Source organism: Cuculus canorus, chromosome 28 (assembly GCF_017976375.1).
Source record: "Cuculus canorus isolate bCucCan1 chromosome 28, bCucCan1.pri, whole genome shotgun sequence".
Taxonomy (NCBI): Eukaryota; Metazoa; Chordata; class Aves; order Cuculiformes; family Cuculidae; genus Cuculus; species Cuculus canorus.
The window spans coordinates 585604-607729 of record NC_071428.1 but is presented as its reverse complement, the minus strand read 5'-3'; the positions used below and the strand labels follow the sequence as shown (position 1 = coordinate 607729).

At 60.3% G+C, this 22126-nt stretch overlaps 2 protein-coding genes across 2 annotated transcripts; one reads left to right on the top strand and one right to left on the bottom strand.

The window, feature by feature from the left end:
- The first annotated feature begins 765 nt into the window (after positions 1-765).
- Positions 766-3268, top strand: LOC128849314 (nascent polypeptide-associated complex subunit alpha, muscle-specific form-like). The gene is made up of 2 exons (XM_054050627.1): positions 766-2171; positions 2407-3268. The coding sequence occupies exons 1-2, from the start codon at positions 1708-1710 to the stop codon at positions 3266-3268; spliced, it is 1326 nt and encodes a 441-aa protein (XP_053906602.1). The 5' UTR covers positions 766-1707.
- Positions 3269-3339: 71 nt separating this feature from the next.
- On the bottom strand, positions 3340-22066 carry SV2A (synaptic vesicle glycoprotein 2A). The gene is made up of 13 exons (XM_054051235.1): positions 21617-22066; positions 17602-18352; positions 13714-13894; positions 13451-13602; positions 13236-13369; positions 11646-11735; positions 11332-11442; positions 11164-11252; positions 8782-8946; positions 8564-8697; positions 8279-8482; positions 7861-8020; positions 3340-3710 (listed from the first exon to the last, which is right to left on the bottom strand). Exons 2-13 carry the CDS (start codon positions 18179-18181, stop codon positions 3527-3529), a joined length of 2184 nt encoding a protein of 727 aa, XP_053907210.1. The 5' UTR covers positions 18182-18352; positions 21617-22066; the 3' UTR covers positions 3340-3526.
- Between the last annotated feature and the right edge of the window lie 60 nt (positions 22067-22126).

The window sequence follows — 22126 nt, the reverse complement described above, 5'->3', positions numbered from 1 at the left end:
TCCTTTTGGGGTGTGGGGGGGTGGTCATTTGTGGGGGGCTCTGTTGGTTTTTCGGGGTTTTTTTGTCATTTAATTAATTTACAAACATCTAAAAACTACAGCACGGCACGAGCGCACGGACAGAGCGATTGGGGGGGGGGGGGCACCCCAAGAACCAGCGACACCGAAAGGGAGGGGGGAAGAGGAGGAGGAGGAGGGGGGGGTGAAGCACACACCGCTCAATCGCTTGGGGGTGGGGGGGGGGGGGGGCTGCTCGCGATGCCGGGGGGGCTGCCCCAAATATTGGGGGGCTGCCCCAAATATCGGGGGGGCTGCCGGGGGGCCTCTGAAGCGCTTTTGCATAGACCAACGCTTCCCATCCCTTGTTGGGGATCAATTGGGGGAAAGGGGGGGGCACAAATCCAGGAGGACCCCCCCCCCATGCCCCATTTTTTGGGGAGGGCCCCCCTGTACCCCACTTTTTTGGGGGGGGGGGCGGTGGTCCTGGCGCTGCATCTCAGCGCCGCTTTGTGCTTTGCGAACCGCTGGTGGTTTTGTGCTCTGGGTTGAGGGGGGCATAAAATGGGGTGCGGGGGGGGAAATGGGGTGCAGGGGGGGAAAATGGGGTGCAGGGAGCACCCCTTCCTCCTGGCACCCCCCCCCCAAACAAAGAAAATCCTTTAAAAATGAGGAAAAAAACCCCAAACCTGGCAGTTTTGGGGGTCCTCCACCCCACTGCACCCCAAAACAAAGCTGTGCCCCCCCTCATGCATAAAGGGGCATGGGTGACACCTTGGGGCAGCAGCGTGGGGGGACCCCACTGCACCCCCAGAATTAGACGAGGGTAGGGGTTGCTGCACCCAGAGGTGCAGTGGAATGCGGGGGGGGGGTGCTGAGTGAGGGGTGCTGCACCCCAAAAACTGGGCACCCCCAACGTTGAGGCACCCCAAGGGCCATGCACCCCAAAATCTGAGCACCCCAAAGTGCCAGGCACCCCAGGGTGCTCCCCAAGGGGCTCGGCACCCCCAAATGTGAGCACCCCAAGATAAGGAGCACCCTAAAATGCCACTAAGTGAGGTGCTGGGCACCCCAAAATGCTGGGCACCCCACCAAACCAGGCACCCCAAAAGGGTTTGCACCCCAACATTCAACGCAACTCGATGGACCCGGCAACCTTTGGGCACCCAAAGACGTGCACCCCAAAGGGTTGAGCAACCTAAAGGGTCAAGACACCAACACGTGCACCCCAAAAGGTTGGGTACCCCAAAGAGTTGGACCCCAAAGCTTGGGCACCCCATAAGGTCCTACACCCCAAGATGTGCGCCCTGAAGGGTTCTGCACCCCAAAGGGTTCTGCAGCCCAAGGTGTGCACCCCAAAGGGTGGAGCAACCTAAGGGTTGGGAACCCCATGATGATGTTCACCCCGAAGAGTTGAGCACCCCAAAACTTGCACTCCAAGGGGTCAGGCACCCCAAGATGTGCACCCCAGGAGGGTTCTGCACCCCAAGATGTGCTCCCCAAAAGATTTCTGCACCCCAAGGCGTGCACCCCAAAGGGTTGAGCACCCCAAGATATGCACACAAAGGAGCACCCCAAGAGGGTTGTGCACCTCAAGATGTGCACCATGGAGGGTTGGGCACCCCAAGATGACGTGCACCCCAAGACGTGAGCCTCAAAGGATTGAGGGACCTAAAGGGTTGGGCACCCCAAAGGGTTGGGCACCCCAAGATGTGCACCCCAAGACGTGTACCTCAAAGGGTTGAGCACCCCAAAGGGTTGGGCACCCCAAGATGTGCACCTCAAAGGGTTGACCATGCCAAGACGTGCACCCCAAAAGGTTGGGCAGCCAAAAGGGCTGTGCAACCTAAAGGGTCAAGCACCCCAACACGTGCACCCCAAAGGGTTGTGCACCCCAGAAGGTTGTGCACCCCAACACGTGCACCTCAAAGGGTCGAGCACCCCAAGATGTGCACACGAAAGGGTTGGGCACCCCCAAAGGGTTGTGCACCTCAAGGTGTGCACCCCAAAGGGTTGAGCAACCTAAAGGTTCAAGCACCCCAAAGGGTCGGGCACCCCAAGACGTGCACCCCAAAGCATTGGACACCCCAAAGCACTGGACACCCCAAGATGTGCACCCCAACACATGCACCTCAAAGGGTTGGTCACTCCAAGGCATGCACCCCACAAGGTTGTGCACCCCAAGACATGCACCTCAAAGGGTTGAGCACCCCAAAGGTTGTGCACCTCAAGACGTGCACCCCTAAAGGGTTGGTCACTCCAAGATGCGCACCCCAAAGGGTTGGGCACCCCAAGACGTGCACCCCAAGATATGCACCTCAAAGGGTTGAACACCCCAGAGGTTGTGCAGCTCAAGACGTGCACCCCAAAGGGTTGAGCAACCTAAAGGTTCAGCACCCCAAAGGGTCGGGCACCCCAAGACGTGCACCCCAAGACATGCACGCCAAAGGGTTGGGTACCCCAAGACACGCACCCCAAAGGGTTGGTCACTCCAAGACGTGCACCCCAAAGGGACGTGCACCCCAAAGGGTTAGTCACCCCAAGACACGCACCCCACAAGGTTGGGCACCCCAAGACGTGCACCCCAAGACATGCACCCCAAAGGGTTGAACACCCCAGAGGTTGTGTACCTCAAGACATGCACCCCAAAGGGTTGGGCACCCCAAGATACGCACCCCAAAGGGTTGGGCACCCTAAGACATGCACCCCAAGACATGCACCTCAAAGGGTTGAGCACCCCAGAGGTTGTGCAGCTCAAGACGTGCACCCCAAAGGGTTGAGCGACACAAGGGTCAAGCACCCCAAAGGGTTGGGCACCCCAAGACGTGCACCCCAAAGGATCGGGCTCCCCACGCTCTTCGCCCTGAGGTGCCATGCGCCCCTCAGCATCCTGCCTGCCCCGCTGCTGGGCGCCCCGCGGGGGGCTTGCACCCCAAAAGGCCGTGCACCCCCCAAGATGCCCCCCCCGAAATCCTCTTGGGGTGTAGATGAGGACCCCTTCACCCTCTGCCATCACCCCGCCAGTGCCGGAACCCATCCTTACAAGATGGGGAAACTGAGGCAAGGAGCCACCACTGCCCCAGCCCTGAGGATGGAGCCTTCATCATCCTCCTCCTCCTCCCCCCGAGGCCCAGCAGGGATCTGGGGGGGGGGGGGGCTGTCCCGCACCCCTGCGAGACCGAGAGGGGGACCCCCCCGACCCCCCCAAACCGCAGCCCCCCCAGAGCGAGCAGCAAATTCACAGAGGGGACAACACCAAGAAAAGAAATGAGGGGGGGGGATAGAAGGCGGGGGGGAGGGGTTTGGGGGGGGGGACCGGGTTGGGGGGGGGCAGTGAGTTTTGGGGTGTCAAGTGCAAATGAAAAAGGTCCCAAATGCTCCAAGAAGACGTTTCACAGTGTCTAACGAGACTAATCCCGGGGGGGAAAAAAGGGGGTACGGGGTGGGGGGGAGCTGGAGGGAAGGGGTTGCTGAGGGTGTGGGGGGTCCCCAGGTATTTTGGGGGGGCCCCTCTGCCCCCCCCCGCCCATCACTGCAGGACTTGCCCCCGGGTTTCGGGCAGTTTCAAGGCGAGGGAGCTGCCGAGCGCCAGGGCGGCGGAGGCGAGCAGGATGGGCACCGCTTTGGTGATGCCCACGAAGGACGTGAAGATGCTGATGCCCAGCACGGCCGCCAGCTTGCAGAGCGCGTTGAGGAACCCGAAGGCCGTCGTCCTGCGGGGAGACGGGGAGTGGGGTGGCATCATCGGGGACCCCAAAACTCCCACTGCAATCCTACGGCTCGTGCCAGGATGTGGTGGCACCCAGCACCCCATAACTGGCACACAGCACCCCATAAGTGGTACCCTACAACCCAAAAGTGGCATCCAGCACCCCATAAATGGCACTCAGCAACCCATAAATGGTACCCTACACCCCCTAAGTGGCATCCAGCACCCCATAACTGGCACTCAGCACCCCATAAGTGGCACCCAGTGCCCCATAAGTGGTACTGTACACCCGATAACTGGCACCCAGCACCCCAAAACTGGCACCCAGTACCCCATAAGTGGTACCCTACACCCCATAAGTGGCATCCAGCACCCCAAAACTGGCACACAGCACCCCAAAACTGGCACCCAGTACCCCATAAGTGGTACCCTACACCCCATAAGTGGCATCCAGCACCCCAAAACTGGCACTCAGCACCCCATAACTGGCACCCAGTGCCCCATAAGTGGTACCGTACACCCCATAACTGGCACCCAGCACCCCAAAACTGGCACCCAGTACGCCATTAGTGGTACCATACACCCCTTAAGTGGCACCCAGCACCCCAAAACTGGCACCCAGTACCCCATAAGTGGTACCCTACACCCCGTAAGTGGCATCCAGCACCCCATAACTGGCACTCAGCAACACATATTTGGCACCCAACACCCCTTAACTGGCACCCAGTACCCCATCACTGGCACGCAGCACCCCACAACTGGGACCCAGCGACCTGTAAGTGATACCTCGCACCCCCTAAGTGGTATCCAGTGCTCCATAACTGGCACACAGCGCCCCAAAAGTGGCACTCAGCAACGGACATGTGGCACCCAGCACCCCATAAATGGCACTCAGCACCTCATAAGTGGCACTCAGCACCCCATAAATGGTACCCTACACCCCATAAGTGGCATCCAGCACCCCAAAACTGGCACTCAGCACCCCATAACTGGCACCCAGCACCCTATAAATGGTACCCTACACCCGTAGGTGGCACCCAGTACCGCATAAGTGGTACCCTACACCCATAAGTGGCGTCCAGAACCCCAGAAATGGCACTCAGCACCCCAAAACTGGCACCCAGCACCCCAAAACTGGCACCCAGTACCCCATAAATGATACCCTACACCCCATAAGTGGCATCCAGCACCCCAAACTGGCACCCAGTGCCCCATAAGTGGTACCGTACACCCCGTAACTGGCACCCAGCACCCTAAAACTGGCACCCAGTATCCCATAAATGATACCCTACACCCCATAAGTGGCATCCAGCACCCCATAAGTAGCATCCAGCACCCCATAAGTGGTACCCTGCACCCCATAACTGGCATCCAGCACCCCATAACTGGCACCCAGTACCCCATAAGTGGTACCCTACACCCCTAAGTGGCATCCAGCACCCCATAAGTAGCATCCAGCACCCCATAAGTGGCATCCAGCATCCCATAACTGGCACCCAGTACCCCATAAGTGGTACCCTACACCCCTAAGTGGCATCCAGCACCCCATAAGTAGCACCCAGCACCCCATAAGTGGCATCCAGCATCCCATAACTGGCACCCAGTACCCCATAAGTGGTACCCTACACCCCATAAGTGGCATCCAGCACCCCAAAACTGGCACTCAGCACCCCAAAACTGGCACCCAGTACCCCATAAGTGGTACCATACACCCCATAACTGGCACCCAGCACCCCATAAGTGGTACCCTACACCCCATAAGTGGCATCCAGCACCCCATAACTGGCACTCAGCACCCCATAACTGGCACCCAGTGCCCCATAAGAGGTACCGTACACCCCATAAGTGGCATCCAGCACCCCATAACTGGCACTCAGCAACACATATTTGGCACCCAACACCCCTTAACTGGCACCCAGTACCCCATCACTGGCACGCAGCACCCCACAACTGGGACCCAGTATCCTGTAGGTGGCACCCAGCACCCCATAAGTGGCACTCAGGACCCCATAAATGGTACCCTACACCCATAAATGGCACCCGGTACCGCATAAGTGGTACCCTACACCCCCTAAGTGGCATCCAGCACCCCATAACTGGCACCCAGTGCCCCATAAGTAGTAACGTACACCCCATAACTGGCACCCAGCACCCCAAAACTGGCACCCAGCACCCCATAACTGGCACCCAGTACCCCATAAGTGGTACCCTACACCCCATAAGTGACATCCAGCACCCCAAAACTGGCACCCAGTGCCCCATAAGAGGTACCATACACCACGTAACTGGCACCCAGTACCCCTTAACTGGCACTCAGCAACCCATAAGTGGCACCCAGTGCCCCATAAGAGGTACCATACACCACATAACTGGCACCCAGTACCCCATAACTGGTACCGTACACCCCATAAGTGGCATGCAGCACCCCAAAACTGGCACTCAGCAACACATATTTGGCACCCAACACCCCTTAACTGGCACCCAGTACCCCATCACTGGCACGCAGCACCCCACAACTGGGACCCAGCGACCTGTTAAGTGACACCTTGCACCCCCTAAGTGGTATCCAGTACCCCATAACTGGCACACAGCGCCCCAAAAGTGGCACTCAGCACCCCATAAATGGTACCCTACACCCATAGGTGGCACCCAGTACCGCATAAGTGGTACCCTACACCCCATAACTGGCACCCAGCACCCCATAACTAGCATCAAACACCCCGTAAGTGGCACCCAGAAACTCATAACTGGCTCCCAGCTCCCCACACGTGGCACCCAGCACCCAAACCCATAGACCTGGTACACAAAACCTCACATCCGGCACCCAAACTCTCACATCTGGTACCCAAACCCTCACATCTGGCACCAAAACTGTCACATCTGGCACCCAAACCCTCACATCTGGCACCCAAACCCTCCCACCTGGCACCCAAACCCAGAAACCCGGCATCCACAACGTCACATCTGGCACCCAAACCCTCACATCTGGCACCCAAACCCTCACATCTGGTACTCAAATGCTCACAACTGGTACTCAAACCGCACATCTGGTACCCATCTCTCCCATCTGGCACCCAAACCCTCACATCTGGAACCCAAACTGTCACATGTGGCACCCGAACTGTCACATCTGGCACTCAAACCCTCCCATCCAGCACCCAAACTGTCACATCTGGCACCCAAAACCTCCCATCCAGCACCCAAACTGTCACGTCTGGCACCCAAACTCCCTTATCTGATACCCAAACTCTCACATCTGGTAGCCAAATGCACACAACTGGCGTCCAAACCCTCACATCTGGTACTCAAACCTCACATCTGGCATCCAAACCCTCACATCTGGTACTCAAACCTCACATCTGGCATCCAAACCCTCACATCTGGTACTCAAACCTCACATCTGGCATCCAAACCCTCACATCTGGTACTCAAACCTCACATCTGGCATCCAAACCCTCACATCTGGTACTCAAACCTCACATCTGGCATCCAAACCCTCACATAAGGCACCCAAACCGTCACATCTGGTACACAAATGCTCACAACTGGTGCCCATCTCTCCCATCTGGCACCCAAACCCTCACATCTGGAACCCAAACTGTCACATGTGGCACCTAAACTGTCACATCTGGCACCCAGACTCTCACATCTGGTACCCAAATGCAAACATCTGGCACCCAAACCCTCACATCTGGCACCCAAACTCTCACATCTGGCACCCAAAACCTCACATCTGGCACCCAGACTCTCACATCTGGTACTCAAATGCTCACATCTGGCACCCAAACTCTCCCATCTCGCACCCAAACCCTCACATCTGGCACACAAAGCCTCACATCCGGCACCCAAACTCTCCCACCTGGTACCCAAACTCTCACATCTGGCACCCAAACCCACAAACCTGGCATCCACAACATCACATCTGGCACCAAAACCCTCCCATCTGGTACCCAAACCCTCCCATCCGGCACCCAAACACTCACATCTGGTACCCAAATGCACACATCTGGTACCCAAACCCTCCCATCTGGAACCCAAACCCTCACATCTGGTACCCAAACCCTCCCATCTGGCACCCAATCCCTCCCGCCGGGTCCCCCCCCGTCTCGCCCCCGGCACCCCGTCCTCCCCGCCGCGGTCCCGAGGTCGCCCACCTCTTGTCCGAGGGGTAGAGCTCGACGGTGAGCACGTCGAGGGAGTTCCAGGAGGCGATGCTGACGCCGCCGAAGAGGCAGAGCAGCGCGATCATGGCCGATTCGCTGTTGCCGAAGGAGAGGAAGAAGCAGCTGACGCAGGACATGACGCTGGAGCCGGCTGTGGTGGGACACGAGGAGACGTCAGGGAGGGGACGGCGTCCTCCTCGCCGGGGAAGGGAAACCAAGGCAGGAGATGGTGGAATGGTTCGGGGTTGGAAGGGACCTTCAAAGCTTCTCCGTTCCAACATCTCCAACCCAAATCGGGTCACTCAAAGCCCCCTCCAACCCAACCTTGGATGGTTTCCACCACCGCTCTGGGCACACTCTACCAGGGTCTCACCACCCTCAAGGTCAAAGAGATGTCCTTAATGCCCACCCAGCATGCGAAGGCGGCCGATTTTGTCCATGAGGAGAGCCGAGACGATGTTCCCGGGGAGGACGGCCAAGGTGCCCAAGAAGCTGACAAAGTAGATCATGTAGGCGTTGTTGTCGTCGCTGAAGTCCAGCTGGCAGCCCTCCTTGTTGTGCAGGAAGGTGCTGTTCACCACTCGGCTGTTGATGAACTTGTACTCAAAGAGATCTGTGCGGGGTGGAGAAGGAGGTTAGGGGGGTCACCTCCGCCTCTGTCCCACCTTGAGGACCACCCCGGCGCCCCTCCTACCTGTGTTGTAGAAGACGGTGGAGATGAAGGTGCAGTTCTTGAAGAAGGTGTTGCTGGAGGTGATGTCCTCAAAGTAGCACTCCTCGAAGAGTGAGTCCTCAAACGTCACCGACTTCATCTTCAGGCCGATGAACCTGGTGAGGTCGGGAGAAGAGCCCGGTTCATCCCACCCACTCCTGCGATGAGCGGCCGAGCCTCAGCACCCACCCAGGACGCACTTGTCGTTGAAGTACTCGCCGCCCTGGTGGATCTGGTTCTCCAGGGTGAAGTTGAAGGTGAAGTGCCGGACCTTCTCGCGGGTGAAGAGCTTGGTGCGCGAGGCGTACTCGATGTTCTGCAGATGTTTGATCATGTCCGGGAACCAAACCGTCAGCCCGTAGTAGCTGTGGGGAGAGGGGGCTGAGCCCGGGCACCGCCACACCCGTCCCAGCGCTGCCCATCCCAGTCCCGTCCCATCCCAATCCCACTCAAGTGTTGCTAGTTCCATTCCAGCGTTGCCAATCCCATTCCAGTCCTGCCACTCCCATCCCAGCTTCATCCCAGTGCTGCCCATCCCATCCCAGTGCTGCCCATCCCATCCCAGTGCTGCCAGATCCATTCAAGCGTTGCTGATCCCAGCCCAGTCCTGTCCGTCCCATCCCAGTCCCATCCCAGTTTCATCCCAGAGCTGTCAGTTGTGTCCCAGTATTGCCACACCCATCCCAGTGCTGCGTCTCCCATTCCAGTCTCATCCTAGTGCTGCCAGTCCCATCCCAGTCCCATCCTGCTCCTGTCAGTCCCATCCCATCGCACTCCATCCTATCCCAGTCCCATCCCATCCCAGTGCTGCCAGTCCCATCCCATCCCATCTCATTTCAACCCATCCCATCCCATCCAGGTGCTGCCTGTTCCATGCCATGCCATCCCATCCCATCCCAACTCATCCCAGTCCCATTCCATCCCAGTGCTGCCTGTTCCATCCCAGCCCATCCCAACCTATCCCAGTCCCATCCCATCCCATCTTATTTCAACCCATCCCATCCCATACAGGTGCTGCCTGTTCCATGCCATGACATGCCATGCCATTCCATCCCAACTCATCCCAGTCCCATCCCATCCCAGTCTTATCCCAGTGCTGCCAGTCCCATCCCATCTCATTTCAACCCATCCCATCCAGGTGCTGCCTGTTCCATCCCATCCCATCCCATCCCATCCCATCCCATCCCATCCCATCCCATCCCAGTCTTATCCCAGTGCTGCCAGTCCCATCCCATCCCATCCCATCCCATCCCATCCCATCCCAGTCTTATCCCAGTGCTGCCAGTCCCATCCCATCCCATCCCAGTCTTATCCCAGTGCTGCCAGTCCCATCCCATCTCATTTCAACCCATCCCATCCCATCCAGGTGCTGCCTGTTCCATGCCATGCCATCCCATCCCATCCCAACTCATCCCAGCCCCATCCTATCCCGATGCTGCCTGTTCCATCCCATCCCAGACTTATCCCAGTGCTGCCAGTCCCATCCCATCCCAACTCATCCCAGTCCCATCCCAACCCATTCCAGTCCCGTCCCATCCCATCCCAGTGCTGCCTGTTCCATCCCACCCCATCCCAGTCTTATCCCAGTGCTGCCAGTCCCATCCCATCTCATTTCAACCCATCCAATCCCATCCAGGTGCTGCCTGTTCCATCCCATCCCATCCCATGCCATGCCATCCCAACTCATCCCAGTTCCCACCCCATCCAGGTGCTGCCTGTTCCATGCCATGCCATCCCATCCCATCCCAACTCATCCCAGTCCCATCCCATCCCAGTGCTGCCTGTTCCATCCCATCCCAGTCTTATCCCAGTGCTGCCAGTCCCATCCCATCCCATCCCAGTCTTATCCCAGTGCTGCCAGTCCCATCCCATCTCATTTCAACCCATCCAATCCCATCCAGATGCTGCCTGTTCCATCCCATCCCATCCCATCCCATCCCATCCCATCCCATCCCAGTCTTATCCCAGTGCTGCCAGTCCCATGCCAGTCCCATTCCAGTCCCATCTCAGCACAACTCATCCCAGTCCCATCCCAGTCCCATCCCATCCCATTCCAGTCCCGTCCCATCCCACCCCATCCGTTCCATCCCATCCCATCCCATCCCATCCCAACTTATCCCAGTCCCATCCCATTCCAGTCTTATCCCAGTGCTGCCAGTCCCATCCCATCCCATTTCAACCCATCCAATCCCATCCAGGTGCTGCCTGTTCCATCCCATCCCATCCCACTCCCATCCCATCCCATCCATCCCATCCCATCCCATCCCATCCCAGTCCCATCCCATCCCATCCCATCTTATCCCAGTCCCATCCCATCCCAGTCTTATCCCAGTGCTGCCAGTCCCATCTCATCCCATCTCATTTCAACCCATCCCATCCCACTCTCATCTCATCCCACCCCATCCCGGTCCCATCCTCTCTCATTCCAACCCATCCCAATCCCACCCCATCCCGGTCCCATCCCATCCCAGTGCCATTCCACCCCATCCCAATCCCACCCCATCCCGGTCCCATCCCATCCCATCTCATTCCACCCCATCCCAATCCCACCCCATCCCGGTCCCGTCCCGCTCGCAGCCCACCTGAAGGACATGGTGAACCACACGGCCATCATCATCAGCGTCACCCGCCGGTACTCGGGGGCGAAGCACTGCTGGAAGTTGCTCCAGACCTGGGGAGGGGTCACAGGAGGTGACAAGGGGACACGGAGCGGAGCAGGACCCCCCGCCCCGGGCAGGATGTGGCCTCACCTGCTGCGAGAGGTTGAGGACGCGGACGAGCCAGCGCCGGTACCACGTGCCGGTGTCCGACTGGATCTCGATGAGCTCATCCTCCCGCTTGATGGTCTTGATGTGGGTCACCTGCCGGGGGGAACAGCCTCAGCCAAGGCTCCCAGGTGGGACCCATCCCCACCTCGTGCCTCAGTTTCCCCCACTGGTAAAGCAGAGTTGACCCCTCCAGGTGGTGTTTTTCCCAGAGGTGGGAATTTGCAGCCTCCTGCTCCTCCAGAAGCTCCCCCAGACCCAACTGCTGGAGGCTCTGCCCCGGGGCAGGGGGACCTTACCGAGAAGACCCTCTCGGGGTGGCCCTTGGCCCTCATGTTGGTGTCGTGGACCTGCTTCAGCACCATCCAGGCCTCGTCGTGCTTCCCATTCTGCAAGGGGGAGCCCGGGCTCACCATGGCACCAATCCTGACCCGTCCCACCGTCACCACCACCCGCTCAGGGCCTCTGTCCAGGTCCCACCACCCACCTGGGGTGGGTCCCAACATCTCCATCACCCACTGGTCCATGTCCAATCCCACCACCCACCATGGGTTCCTCCTGGTTCCCCCCATCTCCATCACTCACTCAGGGCCCCTGTCCAGGTCCCACCACCCACCTGAGGTGGGTCCCACCATCTCCATCACCCACTGGTCCATGTCCAATCCTATCACCCATCACGGGTTCCTCTTGGTTCCCCACATCTCCATCACCCACTCGGCTCCTGTCCAGATCCCACCACCCACCTGGGGTCCCCACCTGGGTCCTCCCATCTCCATCACTCACTGGTCCATGTCCAATGCCATCACCCACCATGGGTTCCTCCTGCTTCCCCCCATCTCCACCACCTGCTCAGGGACCCCGTCCAGGTCCCACCACCTGGGTCCCACCATCTCCATCACCCATTCAGGGCCTCTGTCCAGGTCCCACCACCCACCTGGGGTGGGTCCCCAACTCTATCACCCACTGGTCCATGTCCAATCCCATCACCCACTATGGGTTCCTCCTGCTTCCCCCCATCTCCACCACCTGCTCAGGGACCCCATCCAGATCCCACCACCCACCTGGGGTCCCCACCTGGGTCTCCCCATCTCCATCACCCAATGGCCCATGTCCAATCCCATCACCCACCACGGGTTCCTCCTGGTTTCCCCCATCTCCATCACCCACTCAGGGCCCCTGTCCAGGTCCCACCACCCACCTGGGGTGGGTCTCCCCATCTCTATCATCCACTGGTCCATGTCCAATCCCACCACCCACTATGGGTTCCTCCTGGTTCCCCCCATCTCCATCACCCACTGGGCTCCTGTCCAGGTCCCACCACCCACCTGGGGTGGGTCCCACCATCTCCATTACCCACTGGTCCATATCCAATCCCATCACCCACCATGGGTTCCTCCTGGTTCCCCCCATCTCCATCACCCACTCAGGGCCCCTGTCCAGGTCCCACCACCCACCTGGGGTCCCCACCTGGGTCTCCCCATCTCCATCACCCACTGGTCCATGTCCAATCCCACCACCCATCAAGGCTTCCTCCTGGTTCCCATCATCTCCATCATCCACTCAGGGCCCCCATCCAGGTCCCACCACCCACCTGGGGTGGGTCCCCATCTCCATCACCCACTGGTCCATATCCAATCCCATCACCCACCATGGGTTCCTCCTGGTTCCCATCATCTCCATCACCCACCATGGGTTCCTCCTGCTTCCCCCCATCTCCATCACCCACTCAGGGCTCCTGTCCAGGTCCCACCACCCACCCGGGGTCCCCACCTGTGTCCCCCCAACTCCATCACCCACCCAAGCTCCCATCCCATCTCCCCACCACCCAGCTGAGGTCCCTGCTCGTCCCCCATCAGGATACGGCCCCGCGCCCCCCCGGCTCTCCTCACCTCCAAGAAGAAGCGGGGGCTCTCGGGCATGGTGGTGAGCGCCCCGATGGCGAAGACCGAGGGGAAGGCGCAGACCAGGACGAAGACCCTCCAGCTGTGGAACTGATACGCTGAGCCCATCTGGAAGCTCCAGCCTACGGAGAGAGGAGAAGACACCATGGTGGTGCTCGGTTCCACCAAACTCAAGGCGTGCGCCGGCGCCGGGAGGCTCTTACCGTAGTGGGGGATGATGGCCCATGCCATGGCCGAGGCGTAGATGCCCCCGATCATCCAGAACATGCAGAGCCAACTCAGGTGCTCCCCACGCTTCTCCTGCGCCAGGAACTCCGAGAAGTAGGAGAAGACGATGGGGATGGAGCCACCGATCCTGAGGGATGAAGGGCACAACGGCGTCACCGCCTGCGCCAACGCCTCCACCAAAGCGCCCCAAAATGACTTTTTGGGGGGGGGTCCCTATGGGGGGGCTGTGAGCCCTTACCCCACGCCCGAGAGGAGGCGGCAGAAGAGGAAAGTGCCGTAGCCTTGGACGAAGGAGGAGAAGAAGGCGAAGACGCTGTTGACGGAGAGGGAGATGAGGAGGCACTGCCTTCGGCCCAGGCGGTCGGCCAGCCCGCCCCACAGGAAGGCGCCCACCATCATGCCCAGGTACACGATGAGCCCTGGGGGGACACGGCCACGTCAGTCCCGGGGCACCCCGCCTGCACCCCGAGTCACCCGCGGGACGCGAGGACCTGCACCCCGAGTTATCCTGGGGGACATGAGGACCTGCACCCCGAGTTATCTTGGGGACACGAGGACCTGCACCCCGAGTCACCCGCGGGACGCGAGGACCTGCACCCCAAGTTATCTTGGGCACATGAGGACCTGCACCCCAAGTTATCTTGGGGACACGAGGACCTGCACCCCAAGTCACCTGGGAGACATGACAACATGCACCCCGAGTTATCTTGGGGACATGAGGACCTGCACCCTGAGTCGCCCAGGGGACGCAAGGACCTGCACCCCGAGTTATCTTGGGGACATGAAGACCTGCACCCCGAGTCACCCGGGGGACATGAGGACCTGCACCCCGAGTTATCTTGGGGACACGAGGACTTGCACCCCGAGTTATCTTGGGGACATTGGGACCTGCACCCCAAATCACCCGGGGGACACAAGGACCTGCACCCCGAGTTGCCCAGGGGACATGAGGACCTGCACCCCGAGTCGCCCAGGGGACATGACAACATGCACCCCAAGTTATCTTGGGGACATGAGGACCTGTACCCCAAGTTATCTTGGGGACACAAGGACCTGCACCCCGAGTCACCCAGGGTCCTGCACCCCAAATCACCAGAGGGATGCAGGGTCCTGCACCCCAAGTCACCCAGGGGACACAAGAACCTGCACCCCAAAGAGTCACCTGGGGGACCCAGGTACCTGCACCCCAAATCACCCAGGGGATACATGCACCTGCACCCCAAGTTATCTTGGGGACACGAGGACCTGCACCCCGAGTCACTCAAGGGACCTGCACCCCAAATCACCAGGGGGCACAAGGACCTGCACCCCAAGTCAACTGGGAGACACAACAACCTGCACCCCAAGTTATCTTGGGGACACAAGGACCTGCACCCCAAGTCACTCAAAGGACCTGCACCCCAAATCACCAGAGCGACGCAGGGTCCTGCACCCCAAGTCACCCAGGGGACACAAGAACCTGCACCCCAAATCATCTTGGGGACACCAGGACCTGCACCCCAAGTCTCCTGGGAGACACAAAAACCTGCAACCCTGAGTTATCTTGGGGACACAAGGTTCTGCACCCCAAGTCACCTGGGGGACCCAGGGACCTGCACCCCAAATCACCCAGGGGACACATGGATGTGCACCCCAAGTTATCTTGGGGACAAGAAGGACTGCACCCTGAGTCACCCAGAGATCTGCACCCCAAATCACCCAGGGGACACATGGACGTGCACCCCAAGTCACCCAGGGGACACAAGGACCTGCACCCCAAGTCACCCAGGGGACACATGGACGTGCACCCCAAGTTATCTTGGGGACAAGAAGGACTGCACCCTGAGTCACCCAGAGATCTGCACCCCAAATCACCCAGGGACACAGGTACCTGCACCTCAAATCACTCAGGGACCTGCGCCCCAAATCACCAGGGGGACACAAGGACCTGCACCCCGAGTCACTCAAGGGATCTGCACCCCGAATCCCCAGGAGGACGCAGGGTCCTGCACCCCAAGTCAACCAACGACCCAAAGATCTGCACCCCAAATCACCCAGGGGACCCAGGGGTCTGCACCCCAAGTTATTCTGGGGACACGAGGACCTGCCCCCCGCGTGCCCCGGGGCGGGGTGACCCCCCAAAGCCTGTGTCCCCTGGCAGGGAGGGGACCGACCCCCACCTTGGGATGTTGGGGGGCTGCCCCTCTGCTCTGTTTGGGGACCATGGGATTGGGGGGGGTCAGAGGTGCCCCCAGGACCCTCAGCCCCTCCGTTTTCCGGGTTTGGAGGAAGCACAACACCCCCCCCATCCCCCCGGTATCTTCGCGCCCCCCCATATCTTCTGGTCTCTATCTCCCACCCTGCGGTGGCCCCACACACCCCACGTCCCCCCATAACCCCCCCGGATGGTGTCCCCCATATCTCCTTGTGCCCCTCCACCTCTACATCCTCACGGCGCTCCCCACACCCCCCGTGTCCCCCCGTGTCCTCTTGCACCCCCATGTCCCCCCGTGGCTCCCGGGGACCCCCCTGTTCCTCCACATCCCTCTGACCCTCGCGTGTCCCCCAATGTTCCCCATCTCCTCGTGTGTCCCCGGTGTCTGTTCCACGTCCCCATCCGCTCACGTCCTCCCGTGTCCCCCACACCCACCACGTCCCTCCATAACCTCTAGAACCCCACCATGCTCCCCACATCTCTGTCCCTCCAAACCGCCGTCTGCTCTTGTCCGCTGTTCCCTCCGTGTCCCCCCACATCCCTGATGTCCTTCCGTGTTCCCACCCACCCGTCGCTCCCCACGTCCCTCTGTGTGCCCCCGTCCCTCTGGTGTCACCCCATATCCACGTCCCTCAGTATTCCTCATGGCCCGTATCTGCTCCCGTCCCCCATGTACATCTCCCTCCATATTCCATATCTGCTCGTGTTGCCCGTACCCATGTCCTTCCCTATCCCATATCCTCTCCTGTTCCTCATATCCTCTGTTTCCCTTCAACTTCCCATCTTCTCATGTTCTCCATATCCCATATCTGCTCCTGTTCCCCATATCTCTCTCTCTCCATATCCCATATCTGCTCACGTTCCCCAAATCCTGTGACCCTTCAACTCCCCATCTTCTTACGTTCCCCAAGTCCCTCCATATCCCATATCTGCCTCTGTTCCTTATATCCCTGTCCTTCCATATCTGCTGATGTTCCCCATATCCTTGTCCCTTCACCTCCCCATCTTCTCCTGTTCCCCATATCCCTCCATATCCCATGTCTGCTTCCGTTCCCCATATCTCTGTCCCTCCATATCCCATGTCTGCTCCCGTTCCCCATATCCACATCCCTCCATATCCCATATCTGCTCCCGTTCCCCATATCCATGTCCCTCCATATCTGCTGATGTTCCCCATACCCTTGTCCCTTCAACTCCCCATCTTCTCCTGTTCCCCATATCCCTCCATATCCCATATCTGCTCCCGTTCCCCATATCCATATCCCTCCATATTCCTTATCTGTTCCCGTTCCCCATATCCTTTTCCCTCCATATCTGCTGATGTTCCCCATATTCTTGTTCCTTCACCTCCCCATCTTCTCCTGTTCCCCATATCCCTCCATATCCCATGTCTGCTTCCATCCCCCATATCTCTGTCCCTCTATATCCCATATCTGTTCCCGTTCCCCATATCCTTTTCCCTCCATATCTGCTGATGTTCCCCGTATCCTTGTCCCTTCAACTCCCTGTCTTCTCCTGTTCCCCATATCCCTCCATATCCCATATCTGCTCCCGTTCCCCATATCCATGTCCCTCCATATCTGCTGATGTTCACCATATCCTTGTTCCTTCACCTCCCCGTCTTCTCCTGTTCCCCATATCCCTCCATACCCCATATCTTCTCCCATTCCCCATATCCATATCCCTCCATATCCCATATCTGCTCCCGTTCCCCATATCCATATCCCTCCATACCCCACACCAATGCTCCCGTTGGCCATATCCATGTCCCTCCACGTCTTCTCACCTTCCCCACCTCCTGCATCCCTCCACCTCCCCATCTTCTCCTGCTCCCCACACCCTCATCCCTCCACATCCCCCCAGACCTCCCCACACCCCCACCTCCCCCCACATCCCTCCGTGCCCCCCATCTCCGCGCCGCCCCCTCCTCACCGAGCATCCCCTTGTTGGAGTCGGAGAGGCACATGTCCTTCTCGGCGCTGGGCAGGACGAAGCCCACCACGAAGACCTCCACGCCGTCGGCCATGAGGGCCAATCCCAGCACGAAGTAGAGGGTCCACTGGAAGCGGCCGTGGCCGCACTCCTGCAGGATGAGCTCGTACTGCTGCGCCAGCTCCTCCTTGTCCTTCCGACGCTGCCCTTCGCCGTCGTCGAAGGCGCCCACGGCCGCCTCGGCCCCGAGACGCTCCCCGCTCTTCAGCGACTCGTGCCGCGGGATGCCCTGGTACTCGCCCTCGTAGATCTCATCCTCCTCGTCGTGACCCTCGGTGGCGTCGCTGGAAGCCCCTTCCTCTTCGTTGGCGCCCTCTCCTCCGCGGTAGTAACCATCCTGGGGCGCGTAATCTTCGTCGTCGTCCTCTTCCTCGAAGCGGGAGTAGGAGCGCTTGGTGTACTCGTCCTGCACGCGGTCCATGCCTTTGCTCACCTTCTTGGCCGCGTGTTTCTTCACCTCCTTGGCGATGTCCTTGGCGCCGCGGATGAACGCCGTCCGGTCTCGGAAGCTCTCATCCATGGTGCTGGTGGGATCAACCGGGACACCGGGATGGAAGAGAGGAGGTTCTTTGTGTCGGGGGCTGTGTCCTCACGCCCGAGGACCACGGTGGGATGCGGGGAGACGGGCGACGGCGCTACCCATCCGTGTGGCACCAGCTGCGAGGGGACACGGGGGGACGCTGGCCTGGACCTGAGGAGCCCAGACACAAGCAGGGGTTGTTGGAGGGCGGGAACAGCCCCACATCCCACCTCATCCCAGTGGTGGTGCCCCATCCCTGGAGGGGTTCCAGGCCAGGTTGGATGGGGCTCAGAGCCCCTGAGCCGTGGGAGGTGTCCCTGCTCATGGTTGGAACCGAATGGGTTTGAGGTCCCTTCCAACCCAACCCATTCCGTGGTTCCAGCTGGATTTCAACCCCATCGGCAGCAGGGTGGGATCCATGGTGGATCCTCCAAGGTCTAATAATGCCCCCCTCCACCCACCCGGGGACCCAAGCGGCCTTTGGGGATGGAGAGGTCAAGCCCAGAGCTGTGCCGGGTTGTGATGATGCCACCTCAGACCCACATCACGTGAGGGGCTTCCACAACATCTCACAGCATCCGTCAGAAGGACAGTGAAGGGATCAGCCCCACAAAGGCATGGAGGTCCCCAAAGCCCCCCAGGGTGGCCCCGGCGCTGGGTGTCCACCCTGGATCAGGGGAGGGTGACAACGTGGGTCTGGGATGGGGGTCCTTGGTCCCACAAGGGCATGGGGACCTCCAAAGCCTTCCAGGGCGGACAGGAGATCAGGGATCAGGGGAGGGTGACAAGGTGGGTCTGGGATGGGGGTCCTTGGTCCCACAAAGGCATGGAGGTCCCCAAAGCCCCCCAGGGTGGCCCCAGCACTGGGTGTCCACCCTGGATCAGGGGAGGGTGACAAGGTGGGTTTGGGATGGGGGTCCTTGGTCCCTCAAGGGCATGGGGATCTCCAAAGCCTTCCAGGGTGGCCCCAAAGCTGGGTGTCAAATCCAGGGTGTCACCGGGGGATTAGAGGGTGACAAGGCAGGTTTTGGGGGGGTGGGGGGGTCCCTAAAGCCTTCCAAGGCAGCTCCGGTGCTGTGTCCATTGTGGATTGGAGGGGTGAGAAGGCAGAGGTGGGATAGGAGGTCCCTCAAGAGGGGTCCCACAAGGGCATGGGGGTCCCCAAAGCCCCCCCAGGACATCACCAGTGCTGTGTCCATCCTGGATTGGAGAGGTTTGGGACAAGGCAGGTTTGGGATGGGGGGGTCCCTCAGGGGGGTTCCAGGATGGCTGATATGATCCGGTCTCCAGCCACGTCCCCAGCGGCTGTGACCCCAGCGGTGACGGCTCCCAGCCGGGAGCACGAGGGTCTCACAGCCCCTCCATTCCCCCATCCTGAGCCCCACAAGCCATGGGCCCCCCCCAATCCCCCCGATGTCCCACCCCAGGCCACCCAACCCATTGATGCAAAGGCTTCTCCAAGCCCTCCACGGGGCTGGAACGGCCAAGGACCAATGAGGGGGGGTCGTGGCCACCCCATGAGCATCATTTGGGGGTGTGGGGGGGGCTGGTCCAGCCCCTCAGCCAATGAATGGACGTGGCGTGGCCACAGAGCTGCCCCCCCATACCCAGCACAGAGAATTGGGGACCCCACCAGGGAGGCTCAAGTGACCCCAGTGGGGCACAGGGGGACCCCAAGGGTGGTGGGACACCCCCTCACCATCGCTGGCAGGGGGGACCCCAAGCACAGCACCCCCAAGGGGGGCACAGCACCCCACAACCAACCTTTCCAACAAGGGAGAGAGGACATGGGCGCCGGGGGGGACAGCGCTGCTCCCCACTGACCCCCCCCATGTCCTCAGGACGGAGTAGCACCAAAGGGACACCAGGGGGACACCAGGGGGACACTGAGGGACTCAGCCCCCCCAAGGGCAGGGGGTCCCCAAATCCTTGTGGGACAGCCCAGGGCATCCGGATACCCCCCAGGGGCTTTAATCTATGGGTGACATCTCCCTGTCCCCACACATCCCCATCCCAGTGTCCCCCCCGCTGAGCCCGGCGCCGCTCGTGACAGGGATGAACAGCCCCAAAAAGATGTTTTTTTCCCCATTTTTTCCCCCTGGCAGCTGCCAAGCACCGAGGACGAGGCCACAAGGAGAGGGACGCCGCCGTCACCGTGTCCCCCCATCCCCGAGCGAGGGGACAGGGCGCAGCGGGGAGGCTAAAATTAGCCCTTCCAAATTAGGGGGCTAATTAAAATCAGCCGGGGCTGCGGAGCGCCCAGCAGGGCGGGTGCAGGGCCGGTGCTGCGGCACGCGGGGGGCCCCCCGGTTTCTGAATGAAGGCAGTGTGGGGTTGGGGTTTAAGCAGCGTAAAATCTCTAATTCATCCGCTGCCTCCTCTCCATCCAGCCGGGAGCGACCCCGGCGCCGTGGCCATGGCGGGGACCCCTCGGTCCTCTCCTCGGGGTGAAGGCATCGCCCCTCAAGGCCCCCTGGAAGGAGCGGATTCGTGGCCAAGGTCATTTTGCTCCAGCCTGGCTGCCTGCGGTGCCTCCCAATGCGGCCGTGCCGTGGGATGCCGTTATCCCAGCCGTGACGTAGAGCCAACGGCTAACGGGAGAGCGGAGCACGGAGAGGCCAAAGCCCTCCCGGGGCAGAGGATGGGTTGGGGAGCAAGGTCACAGCTTGACTCCGTGACGGAGAAGCTGCTCCCCGACATCCAGGAGCCTCGAGCCGACCTGCGCTGTCAGCACGGATGCTTTGGAGATGGGATTTCAAAGGGAACCCGCTCCATGCAAGATTTTGGGGAGGAGGGTCCCCAAAATGTTCTTCTGGTTGTAAAACCAGCATCACCACCAGCCCCATCCCGGCGGCATCCAGAGCAGGGCCCCCACCCAAGACAAGGTTATCGTCCTCCGGACCCATCTCCTCCTTCCATACATCCACGCAGAGCCAGCGAGGGATGCAGCCCGGCATCCCCGGAGTGGTCCCACCTTAGGGCTCCTCCGCGTCCCCCTCCCCTTTTTGCACCATGACATGGCGACAGCGGGGGAAGAGTTTGAAATCGCCTGTGTCCAAGGTCATCCTCCAACATCATCCCCCCCCCCCCCCCTTTTTTTGCCACCGCCGGAGGGCTGCGGCGCTCCCCTCTCCCCAAAACCCACCAACACCGGTGCGATAAACACCCATCCCCGCGGCGAAACCCCGATGCCCACGGGCAGAGCTGCCCCGGCCGTACGACGACGGCGCGGGAGGGATGACAAGCGGCTGGGAAACACATAGAGAAAAAAGACGGAGCAAGGCTACAGGCAAGGTTTTCCAGGACAAAATGGCCACAGCAAGTGGAAAGGAGAAGCCGAACCCCTAATCCACCAAACGCCGAGGATGCTAATTAAAAGCAGCGCGGAGAGGAAGGGGATTTGCTTTAGAAAACGGCTTTCCTTTCTCTCCTTACCTGCTTCAGCCCTCGCTCCTCTCCAGCTCTTCTTCCGGCGTCCGCGAGGAAGGATGCTCCGGCAGGGATACGGCAAGAAAATAGCTCCCGGGTACCAGCGTTAACGCCGCAGCCTCCACCACACGCTCTGAGCATTGGGAGAGTCCATTGGAAGAGCCCAGGGAAGGGAGGCGGCGGCGAGGGCTGAGCTACCCAAACAGGGGGGGCCAGGCAGGACGATGGGGGCTCGCCCCTCGCCTTGGCTCTCGGTGAAGCCGAAGGGATGGCGATGCCTCCCCAGGGTTGCCCACGCTCGCTGGGAGCTCCCTCGGGTTTCCGTGCTGGGTTGAAGCCGGTGACCGCGGAGGTGACGGTGGCTAATGGGGGTGAGGGATGGGTTGCCAGCCCCCCGTTCTGCTCCCCGGGGTTTGGCGATGGGGAGGATTTGGCGGCGCGTGGCCCCTCTACGGCAACCTCCCCTCCTGCCGCCCACCGGAGCCGCGGGCGGCAGCCTGGTAGATCTGAGTCACG